Raw genomic sequence first — 21,114 nt, forward strand, 5'->3', positions numbered from 1 at the left:
TAACACTATTAATAACACAGTATTTATTATTGGTACTAAACTCTTGCAGCTTATAAAACTATTTCATTCTGGCAAGCGTTTTATTAAAAACATTTTACTGCTGTCAGTGTTGAAAGATTAATTCATGGTTCCACTGAGGAAGAGTTATGTACTTAAACAATTTTTATGTAGACACACACACACACACACATATGTGTGTGTGTGTATTTTATATATAAATATATACATGTAAGTTATTGCTGAGTATTGTTATACTTTTGTACATCTCTCTGCTCTTTGAGTCTTGGCTTAAAATGAAGTTGGCACCTTGTCTTATCACTTGACTTTTATGTTGCAGTATATGGTCTTGAGTATTGGATCTCTTGTGGCCTTTACACAAGACTGTAGACATGACACAATTTATGAGTTATTTAGACATAAGAAAGAATTGTACTTTTACAAGTATGTGGTATGGTTGTATATGCCTCTCTCCATATCTATGGAAGCAAATTTTATTATGTCCAGGGTTTAAGCTCTGGGGTTCAAAACTGGACTCAGTATATATTCAATATATAAAGCAAGTGAACATTTGAGTTTTAAGAAGTAAGTGTATACTTGTGGCTAATGTCCATCAGCTAATTAATATCCACCATGAATCAAAAGTAATGATTATTTACTCTTTTTTGTTCAATCTTAAGATTGATGTACTTAACTCTGACTACTGTCTCAAGGACAAATAGCACATTCAAAGGGAGTTTGCGGGGCCTTGCAAAGGATGCAGATACTGCGTGTGTGTCTTCTAAGCTTCTCACTTTCAGTCAGTTTCATAATGCTAGGTGCTGGAGGTATGAAGACAATGATACACATGTCTGCCCTCAAGAGTCTACAAGATTTTTATTGACAGTTTGCCAACAGTCTGGATGTGCTAATAAGTCTCAATGAGAACAGCAGCTAACTGAAGGAGCCATTCGATAGAGAAACAAAGTGCTGATGCTAGAAGGCAGTGACATCTAGTCTGAAATCTGAAACTTTGCTCATAAGGTCATGCCAGAGAGGAAGGTGTTGAGCTCTGGCACGTGACCTGGCGAAAGGACACTCCAGGCTTCAGATCTTAGTGTGTGTTCTCTGTCCAGCTGCTGCAGAGGAAACAAAATTCCTGCCCCTTGGGGGTGTTGGGTAAAGAGATTTCTCCAGTTGCTTTTGAACTGGCAGGTACTTAGGTATGGTCATCTTGTTTTATCTTGTTACATTTTGTTCAACAGTTAGCGGAGGAGCGAAAACAGTAACATGGACATATATGCCAATGTACCTGTGTCTTCATTCATGACCCAGCTTACTTAGGTCAAGCCACGAAGGCTAGTCATGTGCTGAATTCTGGATGTATTGATTTCTCTCTTATTTTATATTATCCAAGATGACTTTAATGTCTGGGCTGAGACTATTGCTATTCTCCAGTGAAGACTGTATTCTTACCAAAAAACAAAATGAAATACATGATCAAAACATAAATAACTGAAGCCTAATAAATATAAAACTGACTACATTTGAGGAGCAGATGTAGATTTTGCAAATAATGGGAAGCAGTATTACATAAGTTTTGTGTACTCATTGGGCTGTACTGTGCCCTCACGGGACCTAGTCTTACACCACTTCAGTGTAAGTCACCTGAATATGCACACATACATGTTATTGTTTAATGGGAAGCAATTGAAGAAGGTATCATTTCATGAGTCACCGTAAAATGTGTTTTGATACATTTGTGAGCCAAAGGCTAGATGAGAACTATGTGAATAAGAAAATATTTAATATATATAGTTCAGTTTTCAGTTTTCCTTCATTAGATTTCTTTTAACCAAACATGAATTTAGCTAATGCTTAGGGCTGAATTTGAGCCTTTTGAGTTATATATAGAAATATAATTTGATTTTTATCTATTTTCCTGGTATCCTTTCACTGCTAAAACCAACTCAGTATATTTGTAGCACATGGAATAGGTAATTTAAGGATTATCAGACAATATTTACTTTTTTAGCAAATAATTATATATAGAGTATACTATGTGCCAGGCACTATTCTAAGGGCCTTGAAGCATGTTAACTCATATAATATGCAAGCTCTGATTCACTGTAAGAAAAGCTTAGACACTAATTCTTTCTTTCTTTTTTTTTTTTTTTTTTTTTTTTTTTTTAGTTTATTTTTTGAGAGAGCACGCATGAGAGAGAAGGGGCCAGGGAGAGAGAGAGGGAGAGAGAGAGAGACAGAAAGAGAGAGAGGGAGAGACAGGTTGAATCCCAAGCAGACTCTTCACTGTCAGAATGGAGTCCAATGTGGGGGCTTGAACTCACAAACTTCAAGATCATGACCTGAGCCAAAATTAAGAATTGGATGCTTAACCACCTGAGCCACCCAGGTGCCCCAGACACTAATTCTTAAAGAAGGAAATAGGTTTCTAACTAGAATTACACAAATGAGGAATAAAATTCATCATCTCATTGTGACTTCCACGTATATACTTACTGTATCAAAGGGTATCTAAATTAAGGTGTCTAAATAATAAGTCTAAACAATTTGTTTAAAAAAATAGTTCGGAATCATAGTCTTTCATAATTCTGAGTGAGAAACACTATCAGAGAAGTGATCCTCATAATCACTGAACAAACAAGCCTTCTCTTAGACGCTCAGTAGCCAGGACACTTTTATGATTGAGTTGTGTACGGAGATCCTTGCTGTCCAATGAAATAGTTTTTCAGCCTGCAGCATGTTTTAAAAATACATCTCAAGGAGATGAACCAATAAATCACACATCGTGTGGTTCAAATCTCTGATGTGCAAAATAAGTTAAAACTGATTCACAATGTCTCTATGTTTTAACAAATATAATTCAACTCCAGCTCCAGATTAATAAAAATGAACAGTTTTTAAATTAATTCTTATTTTCAATTGGTTCATCTCCTTACTAGTTCTCTCTATATAATTTATGAAAACTGCATGTTGCTTATCTTAGGATCCTGTGCATGTGAACTACTGTGCCTTTAACCTTTTTATAAAAATATCTCATTCATAGACGAAAGAAAAGTGTGTTTTCAACTTATGCTTTATGTTTGTCCAAAATTGTAAGGATAATTTTGAATGGAAATGCTGCTGTTTAGTTTCCACAGTGCCTTCACAACCTGATAATCAGTTTTCCCACCCTGACAAACTCAAAAGGATGAGCAAGTCCGTGCCAGCATTTCTCCAAGATGAGGCAAGTTTGTCTTTTGTAATTTCAGAAAATGGAACCAAATCGGTGAATTTGTTCTGCCAAGGTTGGTGTGTTTTTATTCAGCTGTGGCAGAGACCAAAGAGGTCAGCAGGACTGACCCATGAACTTTCCTGTCAATAAAGGTAGTGTTGTTGATCCTGGAACGAGGCATGGCATGTCTCATTTGACTCAAACGGCAACTCATTTTGGTGGTGAAGTCAAATTGCGTTGATTTTGGAATATGACTTTTGTTTCAAAGTGGGTACAAAATAAGAAACCCCTACAGAAATATGTTGGTGTGAAATAACCACTCTTTAGTTTACAGTAGAGTTGATTTGTGAAAGCTTAGTCTGGGTAGCATGACTAGCTTGAAAGCATTTGGTAAAGTAATAGAGTGACAATTATACAGCAGACTTTAAGGGTATCTCCTGGGCATAGACAATTTGTGTACATTATCTCATTTATTCCTCCAACAAGCCTAGAAGGCGGGCACCATCATTATCCCCAGACTTTACAGGTCAGGAAACACCATGAGAGGTAAATAACATCACTCATCTAGAAAAGGGTTGAACCAGGACTGGAGCCCAGATCCGATTATCATGGTTAGCCATTATGCCTAGTGCCTCAGGTCAGAACAGGACTATTATCTGCTATTCCCTGAATACTTTGTAAATACCAGGCACTTAATATTCATTCTGATATCTAACTGTCACTAACTAAATGTGGTAGGTACATAAAACAGGAAAGTGCCTGAGATGTTAAATAACTTTCCCCAAATCCAACAGCTGCTAAAAGGTAGACCTAGGACTTTAACTTAGGTCCTTTGACTTAATTAAGATTCCATGTTCTGGGTTGGGGATGGGTTAAAGAGGTGAGAGGGATTAAGGAATGCACATGTCACAATGAGCACTGGGTGTTGTATGGAATTATTGAATCACTATATTGTACACCTGAAACTAATATAACACTGTAAGTTAACTAGAATTAAAATAAAAACTTAAAAATCCCCCCCCTCCAAAAAAAATAAAAGATTCTATGTTCTTGCAGCCAGGTAGTTAGGAGCTTGGAGTCAGACACTCCTACTTCTGGCTGTGCTACAAATTTGCTGTGTGACTATGGGCAAGTTTCTTACTTTCCCTGTGTCTGGTTTCCTAGTACCTACCTGATTAGGTTGTGAGGAGTCAGTGAGATAATGGAGGGAAAACACAGGGCATCGTGCCTGACACATAGTGAATACCCAGTAAACATTAACTGTTACTATTTGCAGTTCGGGTCTGATTTTTGATGGTAAAATTAAAAGCTTTATCCTCAAGCATTCTCTTAGTAGATGAAATATGAGGAAAGTTCTAGACAGCATATAAATTACATATCTCTTGCCTGACCTCCTGGCCTTCCCTTTGTCTATTCTTGGGCCTTAGATGAACTGTATCTGCAAATATTTACCCCTGCATATGCATAACAGCCCACATTATAGTTCCTTTGAAAAGAATCACTCATTCTTTGAAACTAAATCATTAGTTGGAAGCCACTGGTAGGCACCTCATGGAGTTCCTGTGGTTTTATACCTTTGTAAACAGGCTTTGGTCTTGGCTGGTCATATGAATAAGCTATATAATAACTGAAGAGGCAAGTGATACCAGTTCTGGTTTTTCATTCTCCTCCTTCACTTTTAATGTGCTGCCTCATAGCTCCACACAAAGGAGAGTCCAAGTCATTTGAGTTTGTGCATCAGAGATGCCAAATTAAGCTGTATAATTTTGTCTTTCAAAGCACATGGGTCAGACTAAATGTTAAAGGAAGTGGACATGAAACCAGGCCTTGTGCCTTTGTCCATTATCCCTTTGAGGCTTAGTTTAACATCAGTCACATTTGTTGAGTACATGCTATGTGAAAATTGGTGTTCCAGGTCAACAAGACAGGATCCCATCCTTCATGAATTCACTAGTGACCTGATATACTAGGTAGACCATAGTGCATGCTATAATAGAGGGAAATGGACTGTAAGCATGTGGGGAGAGGGTGTGACAACAGAGACATTTGAAAGGTATGGTGTTTTGTTGTTTTTTTTTTTTTTAAATCCTTGAGGGAGGATTTTTTTCTTATCCATATAAGTCATAAATTTTGTTTTTCTTTAACTCCTTAACTCTGCATTTGAATTGGCATCTGTTATATTGATACATAATTGCATGGCCCCAAAATATGTTGGCATGAACTAACTACTCCATACAGATGTTTCCCTAACTCCACTGAACTGCTCCATAAACTCTCTAACCCCAAAAGGAACACATTCTGAATCATGAATTTTTAAAGGTACTGTCTGATAAACTTTAGCTCTGAATATAATAAAATTTATTATTGCCGCTTTTTTTTTTCTTGACCCAGGTAAATATTTCCTGGGACATATTTAAAATAATACTTTAAAAAAATTGTTAAAATCTAATGTGAGTAGAATTTAATACATGTTAATAAATGTAATTTAATATATACTTCCCTATAGCAATAAAAAGATAAGCACAATAGCACTATGAAAATACATAAGAGGTGATTTAGAATTCTTAAATATATATATATATATATATATATATATATATATATATATATATATATATAAGTTCTAGTTGAAACAGATCAAACTAGCATTTATTTTTCTAGTTTAATAGTGTCTCAAGTAAAAGATTTGAATTTTAGGGAAGACAGGCTATGTTAATAATGAGGAATTACACACGACATTTTATGTTTTGATAGTAAGTCTTAGACCTTTTATTGTGTGGGTAAAGTTAACTTCTCATATCTATCAATAAAGTTCCCCAAGTAACCTAAATACATATACTAAGACAGTAACAAGAAAGCTCACAGTAATGCTGCCTTCTGTAGCACTATGGGCCCACCTTGTAGGTGAAAAAAAAAAAAAATCACTTTGTTTTGGTAGCAAAGCACTGCTCTCCTCCTTAGGTGAGGTCCAAGATAGACCACCCATTTCATCCTGAATCCCATTCCCTGGTGATTAGCACGAGTGTCTTTTGACCTTCAGAAATGTTGACAGATCCCTGGGATACCGAGATATCATATTTTTCTAAATTGAGATTCTGATCTTCACTCATCCTGAATTTAAATTTTGTGTATATTATATGATGTTTTGTAGAGTGATGACAGAGAAACAGATACAGCATCAGAAAGCAGTTACCAGCTCAGCAGACACAAGAAGAGCCCAAGCTCTTTAACCAATCTTAGCAGCTCCTCTGGCATGACGTCCCTGTCTTCTGTATGTAAACAAAGGCTCCGTGTTAATATCTCTCTGCTTCTGTGAACCTTGCTCTGCCGTGCTCCTTCTTACTATAAAATGGCTCCCATTGTATTCCCAGATTCCAAGGGCACTAGCTTTTTCTCTAACCCACAATTAGCTTCTGGCTAGCTAAATCTTTGTTTTTCTTTTTTTAAGCATAAAAAGAGTTCACATCCATTATAAATGAATATGTTTTTTGGGATGTAAGTACTTTAGAAATAAGCCTAAATTACCAACAAGATGAACCGCTGCATTTTTCTCTGCAACAAATGGGGTAACTATTGTTCTGCTTATATTAGATATGTTTTATATTCTCTTTGCAGGTTTAGAATTGTATCTCTCTTTTAGCAAACCTGATGAATAAAGGTGCTGATTCACATAAAAGAATAGGATTTCTTTGCCTTACAGAAGGATTTAGAATAGGGTTTTAAAAGGAAATCTACTTAAGTGTATTCAGGTTGGCTTTAGAAAATTTGACTTTACCTGGAACTTCTTTCATAAAGTGAGATCAGTCATCGTGCATGTAGTATGTGTGTAGAAATATATATATGTAAATATATCCACATACACTTACCAAATAGTTCTCTGATATACATAAACATGCACATATCTCACCAGGTATGCTAATCAAATGATAAAGCTGTACTTAAATTCTTACTAGCCTCCCATTTCTCAAACTTTAAAAAAAAAATCTGTTTAAATTGAATTTCTGCTGATAACAATCAAATGTTTGGCCTTGGGAAGGCTTTCAACTGCCTTCATCAATCATCCATTCTCTACCCTTCCTGACCTCTAAAGGCGTATGGCCCAGTAAGCATTTTCCTAGATTTAGTGGATGAGTAACATAGTAAAATTCCTTTTTAGTGCCTTGGAAATTTGATAGAGCAATGTGTCACTGTGATTTGTGTGCCTGGTGTTTCTCACATCCTCTTTCTTTAATGTCTTAAATACTAAGCATGCCTAAAAATGGAACTTTGAGTGCCCCCCACCATAAAAATCCCCCTGCTTTGAAATGAGCCAGTATCTAAATAACTTTGCATTTCACTTTTCATCTGTATCTTTTAGAGGCATTTTTTTTTTTTTACACACTAGTTGTGCCATATATTACGTCAGGTTGTCTGTGTTGGCCTGTCTTTATGCCATATTTTATTAATTGCCTTAAGTGCAAACTAGAGAAATAATGGCAAGCAAAGATTATATTCATGATCCTTGTATTGGATTTGTGAAAGAGATAGAAACAAACACTGTGTGTTTCGGATGCTTTCAGGTGAGCGGCAGTGTGATGAGCGTTTACAGTGGAGACTTTGGCAATCTGGAAGTGAAAGGAAATATTCAGTTTGCAATCGACTATGTGGACTCATTGAAGGAGTTGCATGTCTTTGTGGCCCAGTGTAAAGACTTAGCAGCAGCAGATGTTAAAAAACAGCGCTCAGACCCGTAAGTACAATTTGAAGTAACTGTTTTCTCTTAGTTATTCATAATCTTGCAGAAACTGGCCAAGAAAGAAAGAAATTAAAGGGAGGGTATGTGTGTGACTGCATCAAAAAGAAATGTTTGACAAGAAAAGTTTGGGGGAAGTGCTGTTTTATTTACTTTATAAATTCATATGCCAAAGTTATTAAACTATAAAAATGTCAGAGAAGCACAAAATATTTCAAGTTGGAAGGGACCTTTGAGGCCATCTTGTCCCATTCATTCTTTTAACAGATAAGGAAATTAAGGCCAGAAAAGATAAGTGACCTATTTACATAAATTCAGAGAGTCAGCAGCAAAACTGGGAATAAGGGCTTAAACCCTAATCTGTTCCCATGACTCTCAAACTTCTCTAAAGTTAGGGGCATGTAGGGGCATACTTCAGAATGTTCAGTGGTGCAGGAACAGTTAAGATTCTAGACTGAGGTAGATTCTAAATTTAACTTCTATTTTACAGAAGAACTTTAGGGGGAATTACCAGCTCGTCTTTTAAATCAGAGGCTTAATTGATATTTCAGTTTATTTGCAAAGATTGAGTACATTCCTCACTTATCCTTATGCAGAAGTCAGATTCTTAATTATTTTGCTGGCATAAGCCTAATCCTTCATGCTTTTAGTATAAAAACAATTGGGGCCAGTATACTTTTTCCCCCCATTGAATGTGGCTTGATTAGGTTGGTGCTAAGAGTAATTTTTGTTTTCAAAAGGCAGTAACAAAACTTTTTTGAAAAAATTCTGTAAGCACCAGTCTTTTCTTAATTGGAAACAAGCCAGTAAAATTAAGCACTACATTAGAGGTCTGTCCCCCACCACCCTCCATATCAGATAAGGCCAAAGAAAAAAGGAGTTCAGGAAATATCCTTTAAAAAACTTTAAAACAATTATGAAATGATCAATTCTGCTGCAATGTGTTTAAACGTTTAAGTATAAAAGACATTAGTGAGAACATTCATTTACTTATCACTTTTCTGAGTGTCATGAATTATTTCTGTCAATTACCAATGCATTTTTCAAAGTAGAGATAGAAACATGACTTTTATTTTCTCTGACCTTCTTGTCTTTCCGCTTCTCTTTTTAGATATGTAAAGGCCTATCTGTTACCAGACAAGGGCAAAATGGGCAAGAAGAAAACACTTGTAGTGAAGAAGACCTTGAATCCTGTGTATAATGAGATACTGCGGGTATCTATGAACTCTCTGTCTAGGAAAATCCTAAATGATGATGTGTCACTGTGATTATGTGTAAATAGCCATGTTGTCTAAAATTTTTTTAATGTGCGTTTATTTTTGAGAGAGAGGGACAAAGAGACAGAGTGTGAGTGGGGGAGGGGCAGAGAGAGCGGGAGACACAGAATTCGAAGCAGGCTCCAGGCTCTCAGCTGTCAGCACAGGGCCCAACTCGGGACTCCAACTCACTGAGATCATGACCTGATCCAAAGTCCAACGCTTAACCAACTGAGCCACCCAGGTGCCCCTAAATAGCCACGTCTTCTTGGGTAGTATCTCTACAAGTGAAGTCAGTCACGGGGAGAGAAAAAGGGAAGGAATAAACATTTTCTGACAAACTGCCTTGCATGAGACCATACACCTTGAATGTTGTTTGTGTTCTGTCATGCATTCTCTACATAGGCCACCAGGAGGATACTGCCTGCACCTCACAGATGAAGCAGGTGAAGCTTAGAGAAACAAAGGAAATTGCTCAAAGATACACAGCTGATAGAATTGAGCATCGTAAAAATGATTTACCAAGAGCATAATTCTGATCATGTTTTTTCTCTGCTTAAAATCTTTGAGGATTCCCATTACCCTTAGCGGCAAGTCCATCCTTCTTAACATGTCACCAGTCCCTCCACAACCCAGGCTCCAGCCTCCTCTTTTCAATTTCAGAGTCTTTGTTCAGGTCACCCTGATTCCTTTCTGTTCTTTGGAGGAACTGACTACATTTTCTCACACTGCTGGACTTCCTGTTCCATCTGGCCAGAGTGCTCTTTCCCACATTCCATCCCTAACTACCTCCTACAGCCTTAAATGCCTCTTCCTATGAGAGGCTGTCCTTAACCCATCAGACCACCTTGCGGTCTGCTGCCTCAGTCACCTTGTTCTATATTAGGCTTTGTTAACACTCAGCACTTGAACTACTAGCCTCATTGTCTGCTTTCCCATTAAACTGTGAGTTCCAGGAGGGCAAGGTCCAACTCTGTGCCATTTATCAACTGTGTGCGTTTGGGCAAATGGCTGAACCTGTCTGTACTTCATATCTGCCAAAGGGAGACAATAAGAGTACCTACCTACTTCAGTAGGTGTGAACATTAAAAGAATTAATATATGCAAAGTGATTAGTATGTATTAAACACATGTTGACTCAATACAGTGTCTGGATAGGTACTCAAAAAATGTTTATTGGAAGGATAGATGGATAGACAGATGAATAGAAAGTATGCCTGCCTCAAATACCCATATTTCCCCCTACCCCAGACTGTATAATGTTGTCTTAGTCATGATAATTTGAAACTGGAAACAGAAGAAGTGTCATTCATTCCCTTTTTCTGAAAGGCTGTCCAACTATTTGATTATCCTCTGAGGAAAGAAGCAGAATTAAATTAATTTTCAGTCATCCATGGGTCAATTTTTTATAGATTTTCTGTAGCCAGTTTTTAATTACAGTTTGACTGTGATATACCTCCATACCCTAGCTGTTTCTAGGTCAACTACTTCAACCCTATACTCAGGAAAAGCCACCTAATTTAAATGGTAAATTCAGAGAAAGACCAGCCTGCTACAACCAAAATGGACATTCAAGTAGTACATCATAAAACCAAATAGAGATTATTTTTAGGTCAGAAGTACTATTATCCCTCCCATGATTATATACAATCTAGGATTGATTGCATCTTAGATGAAAAACTGTTAGGATGCCAGATATTTTCCACTTAACCATATGAATCAGGAAAAAGGAATTTAATTGAAAAGTACCTTGTCATTGCAGGATATCTAAAGTGGGAGATGTTGTGTGTAAATGGGGGCAAGTGGTATATAGGAATTTTCTGTACTTTCTGTTCAGTTTTGCTATAAATCTACGACTGCTCTAAAAAACAGAGTCTATTAGAAAAAAAATACGTTGTCCTTAGGTAGAAAACAGACCACAGGATTAAACTTCATTAGCATTTTGAGACTGAATTTGGACTTATGTTATATCTAGTTTGAACAAAAAAACATCCAGTAAAAAATGAATAATTGGCTTTCATTTTTAGAAAGCTATTACTGGCTATGATATTTGAACTGTGGTTTGCTTTTCCAGAAGCAGAAAGAAAATCAGCTTTTGTGAAAGATGGATTTAGCTCTTTGAAACAAGACACTTAGAATAAGATGACTTTGCAATATCTTTGAGACTTGAAACCTAGCAGATGAGAAAACCTGATCTGTACAGATGACTTTTCTCTTTATCTCTGTGTCATAACTTTGGCATAAAATAGTATTATTCACCACTTTAATTTCCTTCTTTGATCTGCAGTATAAAGTCGAAAAGCAAATCTTAAAAACACAAAAGCTGAACCTGTCCGTTTGGCATCGAGATACTTTTAAGCGCAATAGTTTTCTAGGGGAAGTAGAACTTGACTTGGAAACTTGGGACTGGGACAACAAACAGAATAAACAACTGAAGTGGTACCCTCTAAAGCGAAAGGTAAGTTCTGACGTTTTTGGTTTGTTGGTTGGTTAGGTGCCTGGCATGTAGGAGAAAGCTACTATAAACTGCATTTTAATTAATAACGGTTATCCCTTGTTTGGGATCATTATATCTTTTCACTCTGTCCAATATGTCTCTTATGCCCTTTTAATGTATTTTCTGTTCTTTTTTTTTTTTCTCCTCTCCAGAATTCAGGCTGGCTAGTTTTTGCTAACTTGTCTTTCCATTCAATAATTTTCTCATCTGCTATGTCTAAAACACCCATCTTACAGGTTCTCAATCATTATATTTTTCAGATTTATATTTTCATTTGATTTTTCATAGACCACTCTCTCCTAAAATTCTCTATCTTAACATTATCCTCATGAACATATTAATCAAAGTTAGTTAAAATATATATCTGAAAACCCAATATCCTAAACATTTGTATGTCTCTTTTATCTAATTTTTTATCTTAGTTTGGTCATTTGGTCCTTTGTCCTGGTATGCCTGTTCATTTTTTATTGTAAGCTAGATATTGTATATGAGAGTTCTAGGGATACTTTGAGAGGATTTACTTTTGTTTCTGACACACAGAGTGGGGACAGAACACTTTAATCTGAGAACAAACTGACTAGAAGCTGGGTTTCAGTTTTCATGTGGTCTCATGTAGTTTTTGTTTGCTCAAATTCCTAGCCTATGGCCCTTCAGGGATTCCAAGTGAAAGCCTAGGGAAGTAGTTATCAGATTTTAGCATGCATCCCATTCACGTGAAGTACTTATTGTAATACAGATTTCTGGGCCCTATTGCCAGGGTTTCTGATTTAGTAACATCTGGGCCCAAGTTTCTAGCCATGGCTGGTTGCTGATACAGCGTCTTGCCTGGGGACCATACTTTGACAACCACTGATCTAGAGTATGTCTAAGGCTATTCCTTTCTATTATGCTCTAGTTTGGCACTACTTAAAAATCAGCTGTTGCCTCAAAGTGAAAAGCAACGAATGTCAGACTCAAAGATGTTCTCCATTTGAGTCGTGATAATTCATTAATTCCTTCAAATAAATTTGTTTAATCCAGTTTTTTTTTTTATTGCTCTCAGTGTGAGGGTTGGTATGATCTCAGCTGGAAGTGATGAATATCAATGTAGAAATCATTGTTCAGCATCTCCATAATAAACCTCTTATGCTTAAGAAATGGTTCCCAAATATTGCATCAAAATCACCTGGAACACTGATTTCTAGTCTTACCCCAGACTCACTGGGTGTGAATTCCTTAGAAGATGTCAAAAGCTTTTCATTTTAAACTAACCCTTAGGTTTCTGATGCATAGCTATGTTTTGGCAATAAGGCTCTAAAGGACCAGAATTTGAAAGTGAAACCAGCTCTCTTATACTTGAAAATAATAGATACACATTTTAAAATTATTGTCCAGTCTTTGTTATTCTTACAGACATCAAACCATGTGATCTGAAATGATCAAGTTAATGCAGCTTTGGAAATGTAATGTTTGGCTTTTCTTCCCCCAGACTTTCCCCACACTCTTCGTACTCAAAGAAAGAGTAACTCAAATAAATAGTTTTATGTCTGACTGGGTGACCAACAAAATTTATGGGCTTTTATAAAAACCAAAGCATCCCAGAACATTTCTTCTCTCTCCAAGAAAGCCATTCTGATTTCTTTACTATCTCTGAGACTAAAGGCCTTGAGATATTTTCTGGGTACCAAGCAAGTCTTTCCAAGATACACAGTATGGCTTTCCCAGATATAAAAGCAAGAGTTTAGCTTTGATGGAAATGTTAATTCAGGGCACTCATGGGTGATACATACTCACAGAAACGGGCATTGGTTGTCCTATAACACAATATCAACAGAGTAAAATAGTTTGTGTTTCACACTTACTGACAGTGTCCTTCATTTTCCAGACAGCACCAGTTGCCCTTGAAGCAGAAAACAGAGGTGAAATGAAGTTAGCTCTCCAGTATGTTCCAGATCCAATTCCTGGTATGTAATGATTTTCCATCCAGATTTATGTCCTTTCCCGATCCCTTCCCTCTCCAAGGATTTCTTTGAACTCTGTGATATTTTCAAAGGTGAAACCCTAGGCAAAATTATTAACTTAGTAATTATATGGACCAGATGAGTCAATTTATAGTTGATAATTCTTTATTGTGGTAAAAACACATAATATAAAATTTATCATCTTAACCATTTTGAAGTGTACCATTTGTAGGATTAAGCATATTCACATTGTTATAAAGCAGATCTCTAGACCTTTTTTCATCTTGCATATCTGAAACTCTGTACCCTTTAAACTTCAGCCTCACCATGTCCTTCTCCCAGCCCCTGATAACCACCATTCTACCTTCTGGTTCCATGGGAAAAAAAATGTTCAGTTTCCAAAATTCTCTAGTTTACAATCCTTGTTTGAACTATCACCTCACTCTCCAAAAGTTTTTTTTTTTTTTTATTGTTCCCAGTGTGAGGGTTGGTATGATCTCAGCTGGAAGTGATGAATATCAGTAGTAGAAATCATTGTTTAGCATCTCCGTAATAACCCACTTATGCTTAAGAAATGGTTCCCAAATATTGCATCAAAATCACCTAGAGCACTGATTTCTAGTCTTACCCAAGACTTACTGGGTGTATCTGCACAGTGTGGATGGCCTTTCCCGTATTCAGAATGGAGCCTGGGTGTTCCTCACAGGCAAGAATTAGACAAATTCATATGGAGCCCTTAGGAAGTAAGAGTGTATTGGTTCCTCATTTTTAAGGTCTCAGCAGGACTGAAAGCTTTTTCCTCAAGATTCCTAATTGCATTCTTGATGTTAGGGCCTCAGGTCTCCAGCCCAGTTAAGGAGCAAGAGACTAGCAAGAAATGAATGCCTGCCATTACTTCCTAAGCAAGTTCCCCACGTTTTTCTCCTTAAGAATCTATATAAATGTTATGACTGAAATCAGAGGTTGCAACTCAACTGCTTTCAGTAATCAGGCAGTGAAACCAGTGGCATGAAAGAAATCTTGGATGGTAAGGGCAGTGATTGAACTAGAAAAAGCATTCTAATTCGGTTAAAAAAAAAAAAAAAAGAATTGGAGGGCAAGTAAAAGATATCTTTAGGTCCATATGGCTGCCAAACCACTGTCTTGTTACTTCTGGATCTTCCTAAAAGGCAGATTTTTAAAATATATAATTTCTATCCTATCATTTATGGTCCACATGCATAGAAATTCTGCCAGTCTGTTTTCCACCACTATCATTTCTTGGTGGGAGCAGGGGCAAAGGAGATGATGTTTTGTGATGGGCTCCACCTTGTCTGATTTTTTGTTCATGTAGTTTCTCTTCTCTGGAGTGGCTTCCTCTCTCAACCTATCCAAGTCTTAGATGAAGCCCCATCTTCTCCATAAAGCTTTTCCTGGCTATATGCATTCACCCTTGTTGAGCACATCGTCACCTAGAACATTATAGTAATAACTTGGCATTTCATTCTGTATTACATTTTTATAGTTTTTATTTGAATTACTCTTTTTAAGTGTAAACATTTCCCAAGGACATAGATTTCTTATGTTCCTTGTATCCAATGATATTACTAGCATAGGGCTGAGCATATAATAAATGCTCATTAAATTCCTGTTGGTTAATTAGGTTAACCCATTCAGAAAAATATGGTAGTGGTCCTCTGTCCATGTGCATCCAGCCTAGCCAACAATTAAGAGTAAGCCAACTTCTCAGAATTCCCTGGCCATAACCCTAGTTATTATGTGTGTGTACGCAATATTGTCACAAAGTGTGTAACCACATTTAACAAGAAAAGTGGCTGTACTTAGCCAGTACCTGTTTTGGTTACTTTATACTCATTATGTTTCAAATACCTCCCATTAACAATATTTGAAAGGAATATGCATTTCATTGAGATGTTTTGAATATAACTGTAAATGGATGATTTACATACCTGATCTCTATAATTTATCTTGAAACAAGCCAAACCCAGAAATAATGATGTAGTACTCTGTACTTGGAATCAATATGAATTATTTGCATAGAGTTATCTGAGCTCAGTGCAGCCAGACTAAGGAAGATTTAGTTAAGAATGTATAAATTTAGCCAATTAGGATCATATCATCAAGCTCTAGCTAGCATCACTGTTCCAGACTGCATCTTTGGATGCAGTATTGCCAAGAGAGGAATGGCAGTGAAATTTTCTTTTCTGCCCTTTTTCAATTATAGGTAAAAAGCTTCCTACAACTGGAGAAGTGCACATCTGGGTGAAGGAATGTCTCGATCTACCTCTGCTAAGGGGCAACCATCTAAATTCTTTTGTTAAATGGTAACAGCATTGATAACTCTGCCTCTCTCATCTCTACCATAGCCCAGCCTTTGCTGGTTGGTTTCAAGCCTCCATACCTGTGATGCTGAAACTCATCATTCATGGTTCGAATGAAATAACTTAGGACAATGGCAACACATTCTGGAAGGACCTGTGACATGAACCCCTAATTTGAGTTTTTAAGTGGCAAACTTTTTTCTCTGTTATACATATAAATGCCTGGCATCAAGTCAGCAGTGTCTAAACAGCTATTAGGTTGCTCTCTTAGCCCCCCTGACTGATTTTATCTATACCTATTCTTTCAGAAGACCAGTTGTAGCTGTTTAAGTTTATATGACATTATTTGTGACTTTCTCTCTATATATTATTCATAGATGTCATCTGGTAAGATTTTTCAGCTCAGGGCAGTCTCTCATTCTGAGACAACTTTCAGACCTTCTTGTATTTATAAGAGGTATGGTAGGTTAAAAACAGAAAAGAGATAATCAGGACTGGATCATATTTCCAAATTTTAAAGGAATCCTCAAGCAATTGCTACCATGTTAAGCACTTACTAATTGAAAGTACTGAACTAAGTTGTTTGCTTCATATGTAATTATAACATTAACCTTACGAATTAGGTATTACCATTCTCATTTTAAAGATGAAGCAAGTGAGAGATTAAGTGACTTTTCTTACAATACACAACCAATAAATGGCAGAGTCAGGATTCAAAGCAAGTCTGGTCCACTGTAATGAAGAGTAAGGAAGAGTACCTCCAGCAGGATACTGCCACCACTGCCACCACCACCATGACCACCCCCACCATGACCACCACAACCACCATCACCATCCCCATCATCATCACCATCACCACCCCCATCATCATCGCCATCACCACCATGACCACCACCACCATCCCCATCCTTACCACCATCACCACCGCCATCATCCCCACCACCACCATCACCATCGCCACCACCACTGCCTCTCTACACTCTTTTTTTCTTCTATATCCTTCTGCCAGTCTTCACTAGCTGTGTTGAAGTACACTTAAGGTGTAAATGTTCACCATCTTAGTAAAATGCTTTCACAATGATTTCTTTTGTAGTATCATCCTTCCAGATACAAGTAGGAAAAGTCGCCAAAAGACAAGAGCTGTAGGGAAAACCACCAACCCTGTCTTCAACCACACCATGGTGTATGATGGTTTCAGGCCTGAAGATCTGACAGAAGCCTGTGTAGAGCTTACTGTCTGGGACCATTACAAATTAACCAACCAGTTTTTGGGAGGTCTTCGGATTGGCTTTGGAACAGGTAATGTCTGTTACATTTTTAATTCTCTATGAACCAAGTGCTTCTGGAGACAGTAGAGGTTTGTCTGCTTGTTGCTTTGCTTCTTCCTTATGAAAACAGATATTCTATTTCTGTTAAGTGTAATGAAATGAATGAATGAAGGAATGTCAGGCTGTATGCCAAGGGCTCTAGATATGAAGATTAACAGGATGTAGTGTCTGTCCACACAGAGCTTAAGTTAGAGTATGTGGGGGGATACAGAAAATCCTTCATCACTACTCTTCCCTGAAAAACATTTATATCCTTTTATGACTAAAAGGATACTTTAAATAATGATAGCGATTAACATTCGTGGAGCAGTAGTCACTGTACTGAGTGCTTTGATTATATTATTTCATTTAATCCTCACAGAAATTCTATGAGTCGTTACTATGTTATCTCCAGAGGAACTGATGTTCTAAGAAATGAAATAACAGAGCTAATAAGCATCAGAGCCAAGATTGAAAGTCGAGTCTCTTAGACACAAAACCCCAAGCCACACTTCCTTAGAGATTATCTAGTGTCACCTCCATCCCAGTGCCAGGCCTCTTCCCTACTACCCCACTATGTCCCTGACAGATTGTCAGCTAGCTCAAGTGACTAAACAGCTCTTCTTCGATTGAGCCCCAGATTTGCCCTCCTGGTGATATTAAAACACTTCCTAGCTGTCTTCCACTGGTGATTATAATGAGGGAATGACCTTCCTCGCCGCCTCCAATGAACAATTCCTTTCTAAATGCAAAGCTTCCTTTCTCTGCCCTCCCCTCCCCAACCAGGTAAAAGCTATGGCACTGAAGTGGATTGGATGGACTCTACTTCAGAGGAAGTTGCTCTCTGGGAAAAGATGGTGAATTCCCCCAACACTTGGATTGAAGCAACCCTGCCTCTCAGAATGCTATTAATTGCCAAGATTTCAAAATGAACTCAACATCGACTGGCTCCTCCACTAAAAACCACTAAACAGGTGGAATCTGATCTTGAAAATCTGACTGTGTGGACAGAGTTCTCACCTGTTACCTATTTCCACTAACAGATGCCACACAGCATGTTCAAGTCAACCTGCATGTGCTTCTTTGGTTACAAGGCCCAAGAGATTTAAATAATAATAAACAGTCTAACTTATTTGTGCCCTCAACATTAAAGAAGATATTTGAGAAAGCTAGCAAAATCAAATGGTACTGAGGCTTCAGGGAAAACACTTTCAAAAAATATTAAATATGGGGTGATGTTAACGAGCAACATTTTCTAGTTTGCTGTTGTGTGTTTCACACCACAATTTTGTGCGACAGTTCGGAGGGCCTGCTTCTCGGTGGTTGAAAACCCTTGCAGGAACTGAAAATGTATAGTTTTTGTAAAAGAGGGACTGAAAAACACTCCTATAAGAAGTAGGGAGGTGGGGGAAATATCAGTGATGATAAAGAATTTGACCATAAGAAAACGATATACTCTATAATCTCTATTATGATATGGAATTCCGTGTTGGGGACTTGAGACTGAATTTATTGCATGTATTTCTTTCTGCCTTTGAAACTGCTTTCCACCCGGCCCCCAATGTCAGAGTCTCAGATGTGCTTTGGTGCCACCTCCTGGCTCATAGGTGGAATTCAGTTTTTGGCTTAATTTTCTCCCAAGCTCTCAACCCTGTATTTTGTCATAGACTATGTGAAAAAACCAAAAACCTTGCATATATAAGATTTTGGTTTTCCTGTAACTCTACTATATGAAATTAGCATGAGAGTGGTCACAGGCATGCTTTGCAACAAAGTTTTAATTAGAATGTAAATTGTTAAACTTTGCTTCCTATGTATAATTTTCATACAGTATTTTGTAAAAACCCTTAGAAGAAATTATGATATGATTTAATTGTGTTGTCAAGTTAAATAGACTTCTTATTTTAAATGAGCTACTTCATGTTAGAAGTCCTAAAATCTTAAATTCACAGCAAGGCTAAAGAATTGGTAAGCTAACATTTCTCGAGTCTTTACTGTAACTCTGGACATCATTTCCTCCGAGTGAGATGCTTTGACCACGTTGTTGAAAGTGGAAGTTTTTCTTTTAAAGAAGTAGTTGAAAAGCATTGAAGATATGTTAATATTTATTTTTGAAAAGTTTTCCCCAGAGACATTTTTTGGGTCATTTTAGGATGTAAAGCATGACTCCTCCTTAGGACCCAACTTGCTTGCCTTTCTCAAAACAAGCACTGTAGGTTAGGCGGGGTCTGGATGGTCAGGAGTGTGAAACCTTACGACAGGTGTCTAGGAAACATCACTGAAAATGACTAGTGTGCTTGTCTCCTCTGAACAGATGTTAGAACCTCTATCCACTTGAAACACGTGAGAAACTTCTGCCCAGTAAGAGCGGCTAACTTAGAACCCCCTTCCCGTGGTCTCTCAAGGTCTTTTAGGGAGATGTGTAGTCTAGCTCTATTTCCTGATCCTGCTCTGACCACAAGGAGGGGCACGAGCTGAGTGGAGGCGCAGCTCCCAGGTGGAAAGTACAGATCCTGTTCCAGCTCCTGCCGCTTCATGGGGCCAGCTCTTTCTCAGCCCTTCTTTCAGTTGCCTGCTCAGCCACCTCCCAGCAGCCAGCCAGCTCTGAAACACTGCGATTGGTTCTAGTGTCTCCCATCTAGGACTGGGACTGCCTGCCTCCTCCTATTCTCAGATCCCTGACCTGCAAAACACCAGAGTGGTCAGTAGAAGCACCTTCGGTATCCAAATGATCTGGGTTTGAATTCTGGCTCTACCACTCGGGGTGACACGGGGTAACTTGTTCAACCTCTCTGTGCCTTCGTTTCTTTGTTCCCTGCAAACTATAAAATGTATATACTGATGCCTACCTTTCAAGAATATTGTTAGAATTAAATGGGAGAAGATGTACAAATGCCTAGTACTGTGCAGGTTATATAGAAGAACTCTGGAGATAGTAGATTCAAAAAAAGAGACATTAAAAGACTTACAGGCAAGTGGAGGGGACTCATTGGTCACCACTAGGGAGAGCATCAGCCCAGTTTTAGGCTTTGAACTTCTGGGGAGGAAATATATTGGATAATTTCAGGATCAAAGGTAGGTGGGGGAAAAAATGGTAGAGCAAGGAAAACAACCATGGCAGAGAGGAGCCCAGAGTCATTATTACTAAATGGAAGTTCTCTCAGAAAAGAGATGGTATCTAATTTATTAATGTATACTTAGCCTCTAGCACCACACTATACCTAGTAGCTGTTTGTTGAGTAAATAGGTAAATGAATATTGATTAGGGTCTTGTGAGAGTCTCAGACTTGACAAGTTATCTATGGACTTAGTTTTTTAAAATAATTTTAACATAGAAATGTAACCAATTTTTAATGTGGAAAATCTACTTAATCAACAAATATCACCAAGCACTCACTATGTGCAAGGGGCATAGAAAGGTGGAGGGGAGTAGAGGAAGCATCCATAAGCTTATCCCTCAAGAAACAACTGCTATTAACACTGAGTATTTTTCTGTCGTGTTTTCTTTTCTTAGGAAATATATTCTGTGAATTCACTTTACTACATCAGACAACCATATGTGGTAATCAGCAAATACATTTAATATATCTGTGACCCTTTTTTTTATATGAAGATGACTGTTCTAATTTTCTAGTCACTTGTCTCAACTTTGTAAGTTCCATTTCAGTGTATGAGCTTGAAATTTAAGGAAAAGAAGAGAAATGAGGGGGAAATACAAATAAGTTTAGTTCACTTTTTTTAATATTTATTTTTGAGAGAGACAGAGCACACGTGAGCACCAAGTGTGGGAGGGGCCCAGAGAGAGGGACAGAAGATCTGAAGCAGGCTCCGCACTTACAGCAGTGAGCCT

The 21,114-nt window shown here is 37.6% G+C and overlaps 1 protein-coding gene across 1 annotated transcript in view; it reads left to right on the top strand.

The window, feature by feature from the left end:
* SYTL2 (synaptotagmin like 2) overlaps positions 1–20,876 on the top strand; it is a 118,061-nt gene extending 97,185 nt beyond the window's left edge. The window contains 9 exon segments of the mRNA XM_045483744.1: positions 3,129–3,223; positions 6,363–6,482; positions 7,771–7,940; positions 9,055–9,157; positions 11,487–11,657; positions 13,561–13,639; positions 15,861–15,960; positions 17,051–17,256; positions 18,051–20,876. Of these exon segments, the coding sequence (XP_045339700.1) occupies positions 3,129–3,223; positions 6,363–6,482; positions 7,771–7,940; positions 9,055–9,157; positions 11,487–11,657; positions 13,561–13,639; positions 15,861–15,960; positions 17,051–17,256; positions 18,051–18,196 (1,190 nt within the window). The 3' untranslated portion in view covers positions 18,197–20,876.
* Positions 20,877–21,114: the final 238 nt, after the last annotated feature.

This window comes from Leopardus geoffroyi, chromosome D1 (assembly GCF_018350155.1).
Source record: "Leopardus geoffroyi isolate Oge1 chromosome D1, O.geoffroyi_Oge1_pat1.0, whole genome shotgun sequence".
NCBI lineage: Eukaryota > Metazoa > Chordata > Mammalia > Carnivora > Felidae > Leopardus > Leopardus geoffroyi.